The 15,977-nt window shown below is 38.0% G+C and overlaps 1 protein-coding gene and 1 long non-coding RNA gene across 9 annotated transcripts in view; one reads left to right on the forward strand and one right to left on the reverse strand.

The window, feature by feature from the left end:
• FRMPD4 (FERM and PDZ domain containing 4) overlaps positions 1-15,977 on the reverse strand; it is a 297,516-nt gene that overhangs the window by 50,401 nt on the left and 231,138 nt on the right. For all 7 annotated transcript variants that reach the window (XM_068180064.1, XM_068180066.1, XM_068180069.1 and 4 more), the window contains one exon: positions 14,098-14,200. In XM_068180064.1, the coding sequence (XP_068036165.1) occupies positions 14,098-14,200 (103 nt within the window). The remainder of the gene's footprint in view (positions 1-14,097; positions 14,201-15,977) is intronic.
• On the forward strand, positions 983-5,792 carry LOC137468381 (uncharacterized). Of its 2 annotated transcripts, none has more exons than XR_010995903.1 (3): positions 983-1,309; positions 2,654-2,773; positions 4,535-5,792. It is a non-coding gene; the product is annotated as an uncharacterized lncRNA (long non-coding RNA). The 2 variants fall into 2 exon arrangements; XR_010995904.1 differs by having other exon boundaries at positions 4,731-5,792.

The raw sequence follows: 15,977 nt of genomic DNA on the forward strand, positions 1-15,977 counted from the left end.
CTTAGGACTAGACTGGACTTGTTTTATCAAGCTGAAAAGGTACCTGCTATCCCAGTTTGTCCTTGGTCAAGTAAACCTGTCTTGATCTGTCCTGCAGCAAGCTAACTAGGCTGAGTTTCTTATGAATCTCATAAAAGGGGAAACTTGTGGTTAATTTTTGCTGCTCTTCCCAAACTACATCCAATTACCAGCACACTTTCAGGAACGGACAGCACTGCAGACCTTCTATGGTTATATATAAAATTTATATTGCCTCCCTACTCCCACTTGATATTCTTATTCTTTTTATATCCATTTTATATTCATTCTATTAGCTACAATGTACTGCTCTGAAAGGTCAGATTCAATGAATTATTTAATGCCACGGCAAGCTGAGGCATGAACTGCTGTATCTTAACAGTCTCTGGTAGTTTCACCCTAGGCTGAGCTTCGTTATGTTAGCCAAAGGGATCTAGAGAGGAATGGTCTCGATACCAGCTTTAATCTACTTGCTCTGAGCAACAGACACAGTCACTCTTGCACTTCACCTTGGCCAGCCTTCTTCTGAAACAAAGTTTTTACTAGCAGAGGCCATATTCAACACACCACAATGGGAAAGAGCACCTCCCTTGTAATGCCAGCACACAACTTTCAAAGCTCCTTTCCCTAAATTTCTGAACTTCTGGAATTTCACCAGCTATTGCCACAACAGTGGTTCCATCAGCTAGATGTGTGAAGACCCAGGTTCAGAGATAGTCACAGAAATGATCAGAGTGTTGGAGCACCTCTGCTATTAAGACAGAATGAGAGAATTGCGATTCTTCAGCCTGGAAAAGCGAAGGCTCCGGGAAGACCCTATATCACCTTCCAGTAAATTAAAGAAGGCCTCTAAGAAAGATGGGGACCAGCTATTTAGCTTGGCCAATGCTGCAAGAGGATAAGAGTTTTTAAACTAAGACAAGATATGTTTAGAATACAAGGAAGAAATTCTTTACTGTCAGGGTGGTAAGGCACTAGAACATGTTACCCAGAGAAGCTGTGGATGCCCCATCCCTGGCAGTGCTCAAGTTTAGATTGGAAGGGGCTCTGAGAAACCTGCTCTAGTGGAATATATCCCTGCCCATTGCAGGGAGGTTGGAAGTAGATGATCTTTAAGGTCCCTTCCAATACAAACTGCTCCATGACGTGCTTATTTTATCATCCTTAAGTACCAGCTTTGCCATGACCTCCAGCTCTGCCCTCCTGAACTCCTCAGCATCTCATAGGAAATGGAGTTCCAGCTGTTGCTGCCTTACTTACGAAATTCTCATGATAACGGCTTCTTCTGTAGGTGAGACAATCTCCAGAGGGATCAATTTAAGTGGACTGTGTATCTTTGGCAAAATGTATGCAGTATCTCTCTCTCTCTCTCTCCCCATAAGTAACCTGTATATCCTATGAACCCCATAAAACTAGTAATACTCATAAAATGATAGGTGTTATAAAAATCCCCTCTACATCTTTCCCCATTTTAACGTGTATTTTTCTTGTAAAAAAGAAATGAAACATGTGTTTTTTTTTTCTACTAGAGAGAATCACAATGGCATGGTAGAATTTGCACCTTTTATCTATCACTTTTAGGTAGAGATAAAGGAAATGTTTCAAAGAAATATTTTAAAACTGTCTAAGCAACTCACCTTATACAGCTTGGCTGTAGAAACCATGTAAAATGGTCATGACAAACCATGTAAAATGTCAAGACAAGATTTTGGGTAACATGAGCTGCAGAACCTCAGGATCTTGTTTCTAAGTAACGCATAAATCCCAAATCCATTATAATAGAGCTTTATGAATCATATTCCTCTCTCTACACACATACATACAAACATGTGCAAATGCCTGCATACAAATGTCGAATATATACTGCATACTTATGGCATGTTATTTGTCCAATAAAAAGAAGTCTTATTTGTTATTTGTCCAATAAACAAGTCTTATTTGTTATTTGTCCAATAAACAAAACTAAAGTCTTACATTAGCAAACTGTATCCTCAGTCTATATATATGGGAGCATAAATTATGCAATTTCCTCTTTCTCCAAAAAAACATTGTTGCTAAAGTATGTGCTGAATTTTCTTCCTCTTTCATATGTCAGTGTGGTACAGCTCCTTCCTTAAACCCGTGGCAGTTTCAATGAATTATTGATGAACTCAAGCCATCTGCTGGACACTGCAACATGACTGTAAATGGTGTAGAACACTAAGAAATTGATTCAATACTTTTTAAGGGGAAAAGGAAGCAGTATCTTTACTAACGCAGTTGTCCTAATATTTAATTAAAGACTTTGAACACAAATAGAATGTCAGATGAAATGCAGAACAAAAGGGTATTTCTGGTCACAAAAGTGCAATTTCCATGTAAAATTGAGCAGTAAGGAGAATGACACAAGATAAAAATTAAAAAGAATATGGATTACAAACACAATTAATTGTTTTAATTTTTTGCTTTCTTCCAACATGGAGAGTTTTTTGCTATTTCTCTTGATAAACTCAGGCAGATGATATTTTCCTTTTAAGACTCTGGCACACTCTAATGACACAGAGAAAATAATATTGAGCAGAAAAGATTAAGTATGGAATGAAGATTTCAGTGTAATGACTAAACCTCATGATTCCTATGGTTTTATGAAATGCAGATGACCTAAAGGATTTTCAACTGCTGTAGCAACCAATTTCTTCTACAAAAGAACTGCTTTTTTCGCACAGTGCTTTCTGAGTAACAGTCCTGCTGAAAAGCTGAAGTGATCATAAAATGAGTAAGTTCCATGATACAAGATGACAAGACCTTTGCCTCTCCTGGAGTCTTGTTTGATTCATAAGCTGAACAAATGTGGTTTTAACTGAACCTCCAATCAAACTGAATTACTTTATTTAACAATATAGACAGTGGACTGCAGGGATTTTCCCTTGTGCAGTAAGTAAAATATATGAAGCTTTAGTCTGCATGAAGAGGAATAGGAGCTAAAAACAATTAACATTTCAGCACATAATATGTAAGAAATATGCCTTTGGGGAAATGTAGGCTGATGGCAATTGGGTTTTATCTCTGCAGTCTCTCCTTTGGTATTTGCAGTCTCTAGTTCGATATTCTAACTTCTTGGTTTCTCAGAACCAGCTCCTTTATTTCTCAAACAAAGCCAAAGCAAGACTAATACCAACATCATTTGGAAGTCACCTGCTTTGAAATACATCATTTGTCTTTCTCCTCTTCCTGTTGCTGCTTTCAGGAAGTTTGTGAAGACTTAGTTGTTGAAAGTCAAGCAAAAAGTCAAAGAGAAAATTATGTCTATGGGGAAAAAAGCCTAAAAAAGCTAAAGTAGTAGCTAAAATACTTTTCTTACACTGCTTGTCATGTGTTGCCTGTAACAAATTACAGATGATCAACTGTCACATCAGAAATCAAGGAAAGCTGACTAATAAATCCCAGAGAAATCTATCACATTAAGCTGCCTTTTGAAGCATTCCATATTTTTAAAATTAATTTCTTATTAGCTGTATTTATTTTCTACTAGCTTCTACTACTTTTTGTCTCAGATTAATGAGAAACTGTTTTTTTCCTTTGATGTTCCACTGTGACCCAGTCATCCCAATCAGTGGTAATATTTAACTGAAGAATCTCACTTTGGGGACTAATGAGTCAGAATATGTAAAACTGTTCTCTTCCCCTTTTAACTAACCTCCTGATTGGGCATATCAGGTAGAGTTAGAAGTAGGTACTCAATCTCTTGGCAATTTTGGAAGTCCTTGTTGGCTGCACTACTGCCAAATTATATGATCTAATTCTGCATTCAAACTTTTCTACTCCATCAACCAACACAGAAGTCCCCACAACATTTATATTCCAACTACATTAATCTATCAACTACTAAGAGAGACTTGAATCACAAAATTATTCTTATTGGAGGGAAACAGGATAGAGAAAGGACTTGCTAGTGATAGTCTTAAGCCTTTTGATCAGATTTTTTAAAAAGCTTCAAAAAACCTCAAAAATCAGGCCTTGCAAACACACAAAGAAAAGAAGTCAGAAAAAAAAAATCAAAGTCAATTGCACTGAGAGCCAGATCCAATTATTTTACAAAACAATTTAATCTAGACATCTCTCAATCAAAAAGAAGTCGCAGAGAGTTTTATCAGACTAGGATTCAGAGAATCATAAAAACATAGAATTGCCTTAGTTGGAAGTGATCCACAAGGACCACGGAAGTCCCACTCCTGGCTGTGCACAGGACCACCCCACGAGTCACATCCCGTGCCTGCAAGTCTTGTCCAAACACTTCTTGAACTCAGTCAGAGTCAGTGCTGTGGCCATTTCCCTGGGGAGCCTGTTCCAGTGCCCAGCCACTCTCTGGGTGAAGAACTTTATTCTTATGTTTAATCTCAACCTCCCCTGATACAACGTCAAGCCTATTTTTGTCTCTTTGCCCCTTCCAATCTAGTTTAACTATTAAGTATTCACTTAGGTACTTTCTAATTTCTCCTATTTTTTGTGCTTTTCCAACTCTTCAGACAAACTACAGGTTATATGTTTCAAGCACTGACATCCCTTACATGTTTTTGGCAGATTGAAAGGCAACATTGCCATAAGAGAAGGAATATGAAATGGAAGTGTAGAGGTAGCCACTGAAAGTGGACCCTAATATTCTGAGGGACAGCCACCTTACAGACACACACAGGTTCAGGAAGCACCATTCTTCATTTTATTTTGCTTTATAGACTAAATGTCATCTGGAAAATAAATAGAATTGTGAAAGTAAAAACTAACTCTGAGAATCAGGAAGACACAGCATCAGCATGCCACAGAGCTAGAGAAAGATCTTGTCATCTTCAGGGACTCCTGAGTCAGCTTCCATGACACAATTCATTAAAATTACACTGTTACAGCAATGGATCATGGAGTACCAACACCTTTCCATGACGTTTGTCTCTGAGTAGGGTTTTACTCATTTACAGTCACTCTCCTTATGTCCCTCCCACCCCAGGGAATCCTGCTTCCACCTTGACAGGGGGAAAAGCCTGAAAACTAAAGATTAAAGATACTTCAAATTAGTGGAAATATACAAGACATTGCAAATTGGTCACAGTCCTTTCACCCTTCTCTCTCAACAGTTTAAATTGCCTTTTATCTCCTATGAACACTGATGCATGTAAAACTGCCACCTTCAAAACAGCATTCCTTATGAAGAGGTAATGTAAATGCCTTTCCCTCATACTATGTACCTGTAGCTGACAGAAGTCTCCAAGGGTCAACTTACAAAAAACATAAAAAATATCACATTTGCCTCTTAGCTCTTGACATCACCTTTGCCATCTTTCTATCAAAATACAGCATTTTGGTGTAATTCAGAGAAACTACAAGCCACTTTATTGACAATGCAATCTACATATCAGTGTTTTAAACAACTACACCTCTGTCATCCTGAAGCTATTTAGGCAGCAGATGAAAACCAGTTAATTTCTGTGATTCATACAGCCAGCACTGGCTCAGGATAAAAGGGAATGCTGATGCCACCAGTGGGAAAAGCCACATTGTGAAAGCCTTCCCAAAGCATCACAGGCCCACAACCATCATGTCTTCTCAGAAATGGCTATGTTTTGCCATTACAATAGCTTCATTAGCTGATGTGTATGTGCTGAATTAGTGAGCAACTGACTGGCAGGATAAGGGAGTTGTAAAATTCCCAGTGAGGGCAAACAGACACTTCTGTAAGGACAGAGTTACTTTGTGAGTTCTGTGCATGCAGTGGTGTCATCTTCCTACTTCACAGCCACTCCATGCTGGCACATGGTGCATGGCACAATCCTCTCCTGTCAGCCTATACTGCTTCCCCAGTCCCAGAAACTGTTCTGCAGAGTCTGGTGTTTCCCAAACAGCTCCTGAAACTGTCTCTGGCTTGTGTTTCTCCTGACTTCTAGTTTCTGCTGATTAAATTTCATAGTGAATACACCTGTGTAAGTATATCTGTCCTGTTGTAATGTCTTCAAGGCATCCACAGAACATTCAAGTACAAACAGCACAATGTAAAGGGCTGGCTTGCCCAACATTGTCTTTGAGGATTTGGAAATGTCATTTCAAAAGAGACATATAATGCAGCTGGAAAAGAGAAACCTTGTGGTAGTTTGACACCTACTTTCCAACCCTCCCTGCCCCACACACAGGATGGGAGACTTTTAGCTACCTCCTGCTACATTACAAGAAGATATAATAGTTTGGTGCATGGGGCTTGCATAAACAGTACAACGAAGGATAAACATCTATTGCAGAGCATGCAATATAAAGGTAATTCATCACATGGAAGCATTAATTCATAATAAACTCAAAGCTGGGTGTTCATTTGAATGACTTTACACGGAAAAAATTACACTGAAACATTGACATCAGTGCATCTGGCTTTAGAGCAAATCTTCCATTTGGACAAGCCAACACTTTTGTTTAGTTGGATGAAAAGCAATGAGCTTATCAGAACAAGCTAATGAGAGCAACATTTGCTGTTTCACATCTGAAGAACCAATCAGTACAGTTACTTGTGTTTTGAGCACAGCTGTTCCACATCTCCATTCATACCCTCACATTCCATAAAGCAACTTGTTAAGGAACAGCTGACTTGAAATTCATCACGGCTGACTCCTTTTTCTAGAGAACAGAGTGAGATGATGACACAACATTTCAAACAGATGACACATCAAGCCTTGAAATTTCAAAAAAGGGCCTAAACTTGCTAATTCTGAGGGCCATTCAGCATGGTTAACACAAAAAGAAAATTAAGTTTATACAACAAATTAAGATCTCAGCATTCGGAACATCTGAACTATCAAGGCCAAACCTTTCTAAACCATGTCAGTCAACTTTCTGCTAAGAATAAGCAAGAATATGAAGCTCCATGCTTTGAGAGGTACGATGGATTTAAAAGAGAACAACCTCCATAGTTGGCATTGATTTTAACAATAACAAGTAATATCTCTCTACAGCTTTCAGCTCTTACAGGCCTTTGAAAAGGTGGGCAGGCATTTCTGAAATGTTATTGCAGATTAGTAATTAAAATCTGGAGGAACCGGAATTAGCCTTCAATATATTAACTCAAGAACAAGAAGCACCACAACAGCCAAGAAAAGAAGATAAATGAGATAATATTAAACGTGTGCTCTCACAGATTCAGAGCTAATTTGAGGTATGATCCAGTTATCTCTGTATTACGTTGCAGAAACACCTCAAAAGATAGAAGATACATATCTAACAACACCCCTCAAGACAGAGAGGAACTGTGTGGCAGTCTGTTATTGTACAGTTTGTTCTTCTGTAGTAGGTTTTAATATTCCTTGTTATAAGTTCATAGTGGTTCAGTCTAGGTACCCCATTTGGCTTCCCTAATGGTTCAGTCCTGAGTTGTTTACCACAGTTTTCCCCACCAAAATGTATGTCAATCCACATGTCAATCCACCTGTACACCTCCCTTGTTCCCTTGTCTCACCCCTGTCTGTCAAAGATAGCACACTCCTTTGGTTCTGGAGTGTTCCCTGCCTTTCATCCCTTCCTCGAAGCAGAATTGGGTTGTGGGGCTTGCTCCCTCCCTGTGTTGGCTTCTATTGGGGAGCCCTTACCCTGCACCCCTCCCCTAATGCCCTGCTATTGGTCAAAGGTTGTGTCCTCCCCGTGTTTCCCCATCCCTATAAAAGTAGCCCCTTCAGGTTCAGATTTGTCACTTGCTCTGCCCTGACTTTGACATTAAACCTTTGGAGACTCAGACAAGTGTCCCTCCCTTATTCCTCTGCCTCGTCTTCCTCGTGCCCTGTGCCTCTGCTGTGCTACCCACGCCGCAGCAATCACCGCCACCCGCGACAGTCTGGGCAGAGACTTGGGGGCGGCCACGCGCATGTCTGCCCGCGGCCACCAGCGGGACAGCGAGCCGGCCAGCCTCCATCCCGTGGCCGTCGAGAGCCAGGTGCAGAACTGACTTCTAATATCCTGACTCTGAGCTCCGTGCATGGGCTAGCTGATCAAATGTAGCTAATTAAATGCCCTGGCAGAAAGCTTATCTCCTTTGATGGCACTTGTAAAACTCTTACTGATCACTTGGTCCAACATTTTGTCCCTTTGTTCACCATTATGTGTTTAAAACGCAAAACACTAGCAATTCATCAATCAGGGCCTGACACAAAGTGGGTACAGCCTCCGGATTTATATACTGAACTGGGAGTATAATGGAGTACCTTCAAATTAAAATGTCTGCATGACTGGTTTTTCAGAAAAAGCAGTTTTCAAAGTTCATGGTTGCTAAGTAGTATCACAGCTAATAGCTTAATATGCTTCATTTTTTTCTCTACGATGCTGATGAAGAAAGAATATCTTTAATAGTAAATCCACCAAAATTACTTCATCCAGTATAAAAAACTGTCTCATCTACATCCAGAAACATTTGAAAAGTGACATTTTCAGCTGCTGTGAGATGATGATGATGAAAGGCCCTGTTACTGAGCTCCCTTTTACGCTTGCATTTAGCTCTGAGGATACAGAGTAGGGAAGGTGGTTCCCTGATATACACAGTCAAATAGGAGTGACAGAATCCTCATTCATTTCACAGTGATGGTGAGGAAGGTCAATATTGATTAAATTCATGTTAGCCCTTAAAATGCAACATGCAGCCTAAAATCCTGGAGGGTTCCTTCTCTCCAGTCTTAAGGCAATACACAATTAAACCCTAAATTCTACTGCAGAATTGAAAGAATCCTCTAGATCCTCTTGGTGAAAACTTGCTGTGACATTAACTTGCCAAAGGAAGAGTTATATCAGAGAGGTTTTTGAGTAATTTCTTTTAAATAGAAAATAGAGCCAACAAGAATAAAAGTTCTTAATGAATTTCACCATTTTCATTTCTTGCTTTTGCAATTTTAGTCTTTTAGTGGAATTCCAGAGGATATCACATACTCATTTACTGCTGTTACAGTTGCAAGGAATGGACTAATCTAGCCTAATTTAGCAACCTAGAAGTCAGGTTTCTACTTAAAAATACTTTTCTGTTCTTCTTTAGTCAGTTTATAATTAAGCTTTCTGCAACAGGCTAGTTTTTCCAAAACAAGTATTTCAGATGGATTACCCTCTTCAGATGCCAATTTCTCCTGGATGGCTGCCTGGATAACTATTTTAATTAAAGTGTGAACAAAGTACCACTACCATGCCACTACTCACAGTATGGCTTATGGAGTATGGAGTACACTTGTGTGTCACTTATAATTTTCAGTAAAATAACTTGCTAAATAAAAAGTTTACATAAGTCGGGATCCTTGTAGACTAATGCCTACTTGATGTAAACTAAGAAAAACAAGTAATTCATGTTATAGGAGTTTCCTATGAACAGCTAATAAGGAAAATTACTTGTTAGATGTTTTTCTTTGTTTCAAAAAAAGGGTTGGTTAAGCTGATTCTTAAACAGGTACAAATGTAACATTAACCAATGATAGTGAGATATATGAACTTCTGAGCAACCAATTAATTGATGCTGTACCTTAATATACCTTCTAATATGTCAGTGTTGCATTGTTGCTCCCCTTCATATAAGGAAAATATTGCTCCATTGTGCCATGACATTAATGTTATCTCAAAGTACTTATTGTTAAGTATGTGTGAAAAGTTTACACAGAATCTGTATCAGCAGCAAAATAAACCCAACATAAATAGCTCCTGATAAATTTTGAACTTGCTGCACTTCAGATACATCCTTTGTATTCTGTTCGCTTGCTACTTGCCTTGACTTGAAGCTTACATCTAGAAAAGTGATCTTGTTTCTTCCTCTTTTTTAAAGTTCTGTAACTGTCTGTCTTGAATGGAATTCATCTTGACCACAGCCTCAAGTGACTTTCATAAAACTGACCTCTCTTTGCAAAGGAAACCATAAACATGACTTCTGAGTTTGTGCTGGAAATAGTTCAGAAGATCACATATGGTGCAAAAGCCATTGAACAGCACCCAGAAATAATGAGTCCAAATGGATTTTGTCTGCAAACCAAACTTGATTCATATTTCTGCCACCCTGGCTTTCAAAGGATGACTTGAACACTAATTAAGTGTTGCCAGTAAAGCAGAGCCAAAAGAATTCAGTGGATCAGAATGACCTACAGGGGATATTTATAATCAATGTACCTGATAATCTCCAGACCTGAGACTTCCTAGGATACAAGAGTGTCCCTCAGTTCTTAAAAAACAAACCAAAATCTCTCACCAGGTTCCTGCTCGGTATCTCCTGGAGTCAGCAGAAGAGGCTCTAACAGTTTTCTACTTAAGGAAGATTATTTTCAGTAATGAATGTTTAAAAAGTCCATACATAATTAAAATACTACAATGCAATAAAAAGCCAATAGGAAAATTTCTAACTTATGCATTGCATTTAATTTTTTGAGTTTTCCTATAGTAAAACCATTATACAAAAGGGAATTTCTTGAAAAAACAGTATATCTATTTCTAATCCTGTAGGAGTAACAGACAATGAATTTGGAGCTGATAGGAAAAGGGCTGAAGAAAATAAAATTATCTAAAAGAAATTACTCTGATTTATTTTGTGGGAAATTTAGAAATAAAGCTAATTTATTGGTTAGGGATATGTTTTTTCCTAACAAAAAAAAATTAATTCACATTTTTCAGTTACGCTTTTTGCTGGATGTTTTGAATTTTTTTTTAAGTTAGACTTTTTTAAGAAAGCAGAAATTGCCTTTTCCATTTTTCTTTTCCTTCAAGCTCATAGCTCTTTTCATAAGTTAATGTTCTGAAATTTTTTTATTGGAAAACAATTAAATATTGTGTTTCATTAAAAACTCAGTTTAACATTCAAGATTGACTTAACATCTAACATTTATGTATACTTTGCTTGGAAGTTTTGGGCTTTCCTAATCCTGGTGAAGTTTGATGCTCACCTGGTTGTGAAATCTACCTTTTTCTTTTCTTATGCAATTTGGGTTTTTTTCTATTTGACATGTTATGATCTTTATATCAGTATTTTGAAAGTAGATTAATTTTTTCCACACTCTCTGCAGTTATAATGACAAATTGTTTGTTGACTTTACAAAAAGCTTTGAGGGAAAGCTGCATAAAAATAGCCACCAAATTTAACATTAATATAAAATATACCTTGTTATACCAAATCAAAAAGAGACCACAGGAAAAAAAATAGTGGTGGAATATCAATTTCTCATTAATGTGTAGCAGTGACCACAAGATAGTACAGTTTAAGACCCTGAAGAACAAAAGGAAGAGGAGTCTAGTCTAAAATCAGAGTGCAGCTTGTTCAGGGTACTGGCAAGCAGGGTCTTTTGGGATGCAGTTCTGAAAGGCCAGAGCTCAGTAGAGCTGGGTGATCTTCACAGAGAGCCTCCTCCAGGTGCCAGAATGGTCTATTCCAATCTGCAAGGAAGTAGGCATGCAAAGCAGGACACCAGTGTGGCTCCACAGAGAAAGCCTGAACAAGACCCAGTGCAAAATGGAAAGAGATGAGATGGAAATGGAGACAGGTTACCCAGGAGAAACAGAGAAGCTGTACCTGGCCAGGAAGTGATGGGGCTTGCAAATCTCAGTTGGCACTGAAACTTACCCAGGGTAGATGAAGGATAACAAGAAGGGTCTCTACAACTAAAAAAGCAGTGAAAGCCAAGGGAAATACAAACTTACTGCTAAATTGAATGGGTAACCTGATGAAGGATACTGAACAAGCTCATATGTTTGATGCTTTCTTGGCTTTGGCCTTTAGCGGTAAGGTCTGCCACCCGGGTCCCTGAGCTCAGTAACAGAGTTTAGGGAACAGAGGCAGACAAAGGCTGAATTAGGGATTGCTTAGGTAAAAGTGGCACTCACAAGTCCATGGGCCTATATGGGATGCATCTAAGGCTGATAAAGAAGTTGGCTCATGTCTTTTTGAAAGGCCACTGGTTAAGAGCTGAAGCACCTACACAGTGTGGTTGTGAGTTGCAATATTTGGAAATATCAAAGACTTGGTTACGCAAGTGCTGAGCAGCCACATCTAACTTTGACATTACCTGGCCCGGAGCAAGAGGTTAGACTGGAAGACCTCCAGAAATCTCCTCTCAGTTCTTCTATGTTTTTTTGATTATGCCCAGTGCATAACCTACACATTTAAAACACCCTCACTGCTGACCACTGAGATGCTGCTACCTGCAGGAAAGCAAGATTCAAAACTTCTCCCATGCACATTGAAAAATGCAGATGCATTGAAGAGTTGCAGATGTATCTAAGCCATATGAAAACCTTCAATTATACAGAAGAGATTCAGTATTTCATTGATGTAAAGAATTGCTGATGCTGTCGTGTCACGACTGCACATTGACAGTGTCTAATCATTCCAGGCATGCCCACTGGCATGAAAAGAAAGCTCTTATTTTCAAAAACTGTAACATACAACCCCAATATATTTCACTCCAAACTTCATCAAAGAATGAGTCTCTGCTAAAATCCCAACAGCAGACAGGTTTTGAGAGCAGAGCTAGAAGTACAGTGTAAGAAAAAACATCACCTAAAGCTTTCCTTGGAATGAAACACTTAATTTGACATTACTTATGTAGTCAATGCAATTGGGAAGGGTGACATTCTAAATGAGTTTCTCATATGAAGGCAGACAGAGAATTAAATATACAATAAATTCAGTTTGTCTCAGTTCTAATCAGTCTATTTTCTTTTCTGTTATTACTATATATTGCTAGAAGCAGAAAATGAGATAGAGATCTTCACTTTGCTTAATATCAAAGAATCAGAGAAAGAATGAAGAAGACATTATTACTGCTTTATTGAGAAACAAAGACCTCAAAAATTAGTATAAGACCCATCTTTGAGGCTTATACCAGTAGTCAACACAGAGCAAAAGACAGAACTTTATTAGAAGCAGGATAGTTCTTTCATCACAAGAAGTCTACTCATCACAAGAAGCTCATAGCAAATTTTGTTTGTTAGTTGACTTGCAGGTTAACACTTTTTTGAAAAAAATCTGAAAATAGATTTTGTTTAATCCCACCTAACACAGATGAAGGCTGTCAGCATTGCTGGCATTTTTATACCATTTCTGCACCATCTTTGGAAGTTTTCTTTCAGCTAAATCCCCAGCAAATGAGCAGCTATTTGCAGGAGGAGTACAACTGCTGTGGCACTTCCTGGACAAATTTCTGTAAACAAATGTGACTTTTCAAAATTACACAGGGAACAGTGAAAACACTGATAGCTGTAAGTTTTGAGGAGAGGTACCTGTACCATTAAAACCTGAGCATCTCTCAGGAATCAACAAGACCCACCAATTCAGAGTTTACACCAATGGGAAGGAGAATACAGAAACAAAAACTGGTGTACAGCAACCAGACTACTGGAATTTAAATTATTCATTCTTAAGTTTATTTTTTTACTTACTTGCCATTTTTCTGTGCAATGCACTTATATTTCTCGTTACTCCAAAAGCAAAATTTATTATATGAATTGCAATACATCTTTTTCTATATCCTTAGCATTTGTCACTGTTCTTCCTATATCCCATTACAAATACTGACATTTGTCCTTTCCGGCCACTTTTTTTGTCTGGTTTTCTGCCTTTTTCTCTTTCCTGCCTGCTTCTTTCATGTAGCTGCATCCCACCTAGACACTTTTTGAGCTTCTCTGTATATTTACATGCATTCATTCACTCTCAAAAATCACCCTACCACATTTTCTTTATTCTCCATATAAAAAAAAAACCTGACTTAACTTTCTTCATTTGAAAAATGAACAGTAATGGAACAGTGAGTGGAGCTTCCATGCTTCAGGAATCATCTTTTCAATAATCCATACCAAAAATAAATACCAGGAGAATACTATTCCTCTTTTGATACCCAAGTACTTTGGAGCTACTCCTGGATGTTTTTATATTTTTCAGCTACTCAAATGACATTTTAAGAGGACACTTCATTTCAATACTAAAATAATTATTCATTCTTCACTATAACTAAAGCAAAATTATTTTCTCTTTTCTCACCCATGAGAAGGCAAGACTTGCTGTACTACTGAATGACTGCACAAGGCAATAAGTCACTGGGTTTGTAGTTTAAGTGACAGGACATCAACTACCTGACAAGGTCGATGACTCTCTCCCTTGGAGCAGTGCTGACTGGCTCATCATTAATCATTATGATCTGATCCCCTGGTATAAGTTTTCCTTCAGAGGGGCCGCCTGCAGACAAATGAAGAAAGAAAAAAAAAGAGCACAGGTTAGCAGACCATTGTAAACACACAGACACTGTTGTTGTTCATATACTACAGGTGTGTTTTTTCTTTAGCTATTACTTTAACTATTTCTGATGTTACCAGTACTCCCTCACAGGAAAATCTTGCAAGCTAGTGGTTTAGCAGCTTCTACTGAAGTTCCTCAAGTTCTAAACCTGTATCTAACCATCTAAACGAAGGGCTCAGTTTTCTGAAGGGCCAAAAGGACCCATAAGCCCTGGACTAATGCAGCCTTTAAGGTGTGATCAACCATATTTCAATCATTCTTGATCAATGTTTGTCTGATATTTTGTAAGACCACCCTGAGAAGGATTTCTTTTCTTGTGAACAAATTATCCTCTTTAACCACAGTTAAGAACAGGAAGTCTTTTTCCATGGTAAATATACCAGATCTTCCTGGTTGCAATACATTGTTTCCTGTCCCAGGCAAAGTAACACCAGAGAACATCTTATTCCTCTTTCCTATGAAACATCACTTACACATTTGAATGTCATTCACAGGTCTCTCCTATGACTTTTCTGTTCTAGGCAAAACAAACCTGTTTTCTTCAATTGAAGACAGAAAGTTTTTATACCCCAGCTGCTTGAATATCTTTTCTGCTGGATTCCTACCACTTGATGAACATGAGCACATCCAAAAGCATTGCTACTTTCAGTTAGACATGAATATTTAGCATTAGTCTGAATAGACAATCAGTCATGTATATGTCTATGTGGTTTGGATTCTGGCACTGCTGAAATGTACATTGAGTGCATTGTATTTTATAAAATGCACATATTACTTTGTTTCTCAGCACAATTACATGCCCAGAAGATGATGTGACATCACCGTTCCTAGTGTAAAGATATATCCTCTGTAGTCTTTGTCTTTACAGTCTGCAATGATGATACATAAAAAACCAAATAATATTACCACTATGAAGATAAAGTCTTAAAAGAAAATTTAAGCATCAAAACCAATTCATTCAACAACTGAGCTAATGCTGATCTTTTCCTCTGTTTGCTTTGAAAACTTTACTCCACTTCCATATCCCACATAAATGGATACAAATCCATGTAGGAGAATGTTGTCCTGAGCTCATATTTCCTCCTATTCACTTGGAACAGAACATAGTAAACACATTTTTCAAATTTTAACATAAAACTACATTAATAATGCCAGGCTGAAAGAAACGAGCTATCTGGATCTAGTTCAAATATTAGTTATACTGCTCACTTCACGTGAAAGCAATGCAAACATAATCAATGCACACACGTTGGTAAATGACATCAGAACTTCATAAAGTCGATTTTGCCTCTCCTCTGCTCTCTGTGGGTGTTCTAGAGAACTTATCGAACAAGAGCAAAGTCAAATCCCTGCCCTTGGCTGCAATTTTACATAACAACTGAACTTTTAAGCATAGAGAGCAGGAGCCTGCTATTTGGGAAATGGATTATCCCTGGTCTGGTGTCTTATAACTTCAAAAAGATCAAAAAACTCACTAATTTTCACCGCAGGTAAGATGTTTAGGGATATCTTTTGACCCAGCTTTTAACCATATAGTTGTACAGATGCCTTCATTAAAGAAAACAAAAGCCAGCAATAGCATCCTCTTTTTCAAAAAGATATATTGTTTTTAGAAACCTACCTTTCTTTGGGAAGATGATTATGAGAATGAAAAATATGCAAGATTTTATCTGAGAATTCAACATACCTCTTGAAAATGCTGATTCAATGGTAATGA

The sequence above is a fragment of the Anomalospiza imberbis genome, chromosome 2, assembly GCF_031753505.1.
Source record: "Anomalospiza imberbis isolate Cuckoo-Finch-1a 21T00152 chromosome 2, ASM3175350v1, whole genome shotgun sequence".
NCBI classification, from domain to species: Eukaryota; Metazoa; Chordata; class Aves; order Passeriformes; family Viduidae; genus Anomalospiza; species Anomalospiza imberbis.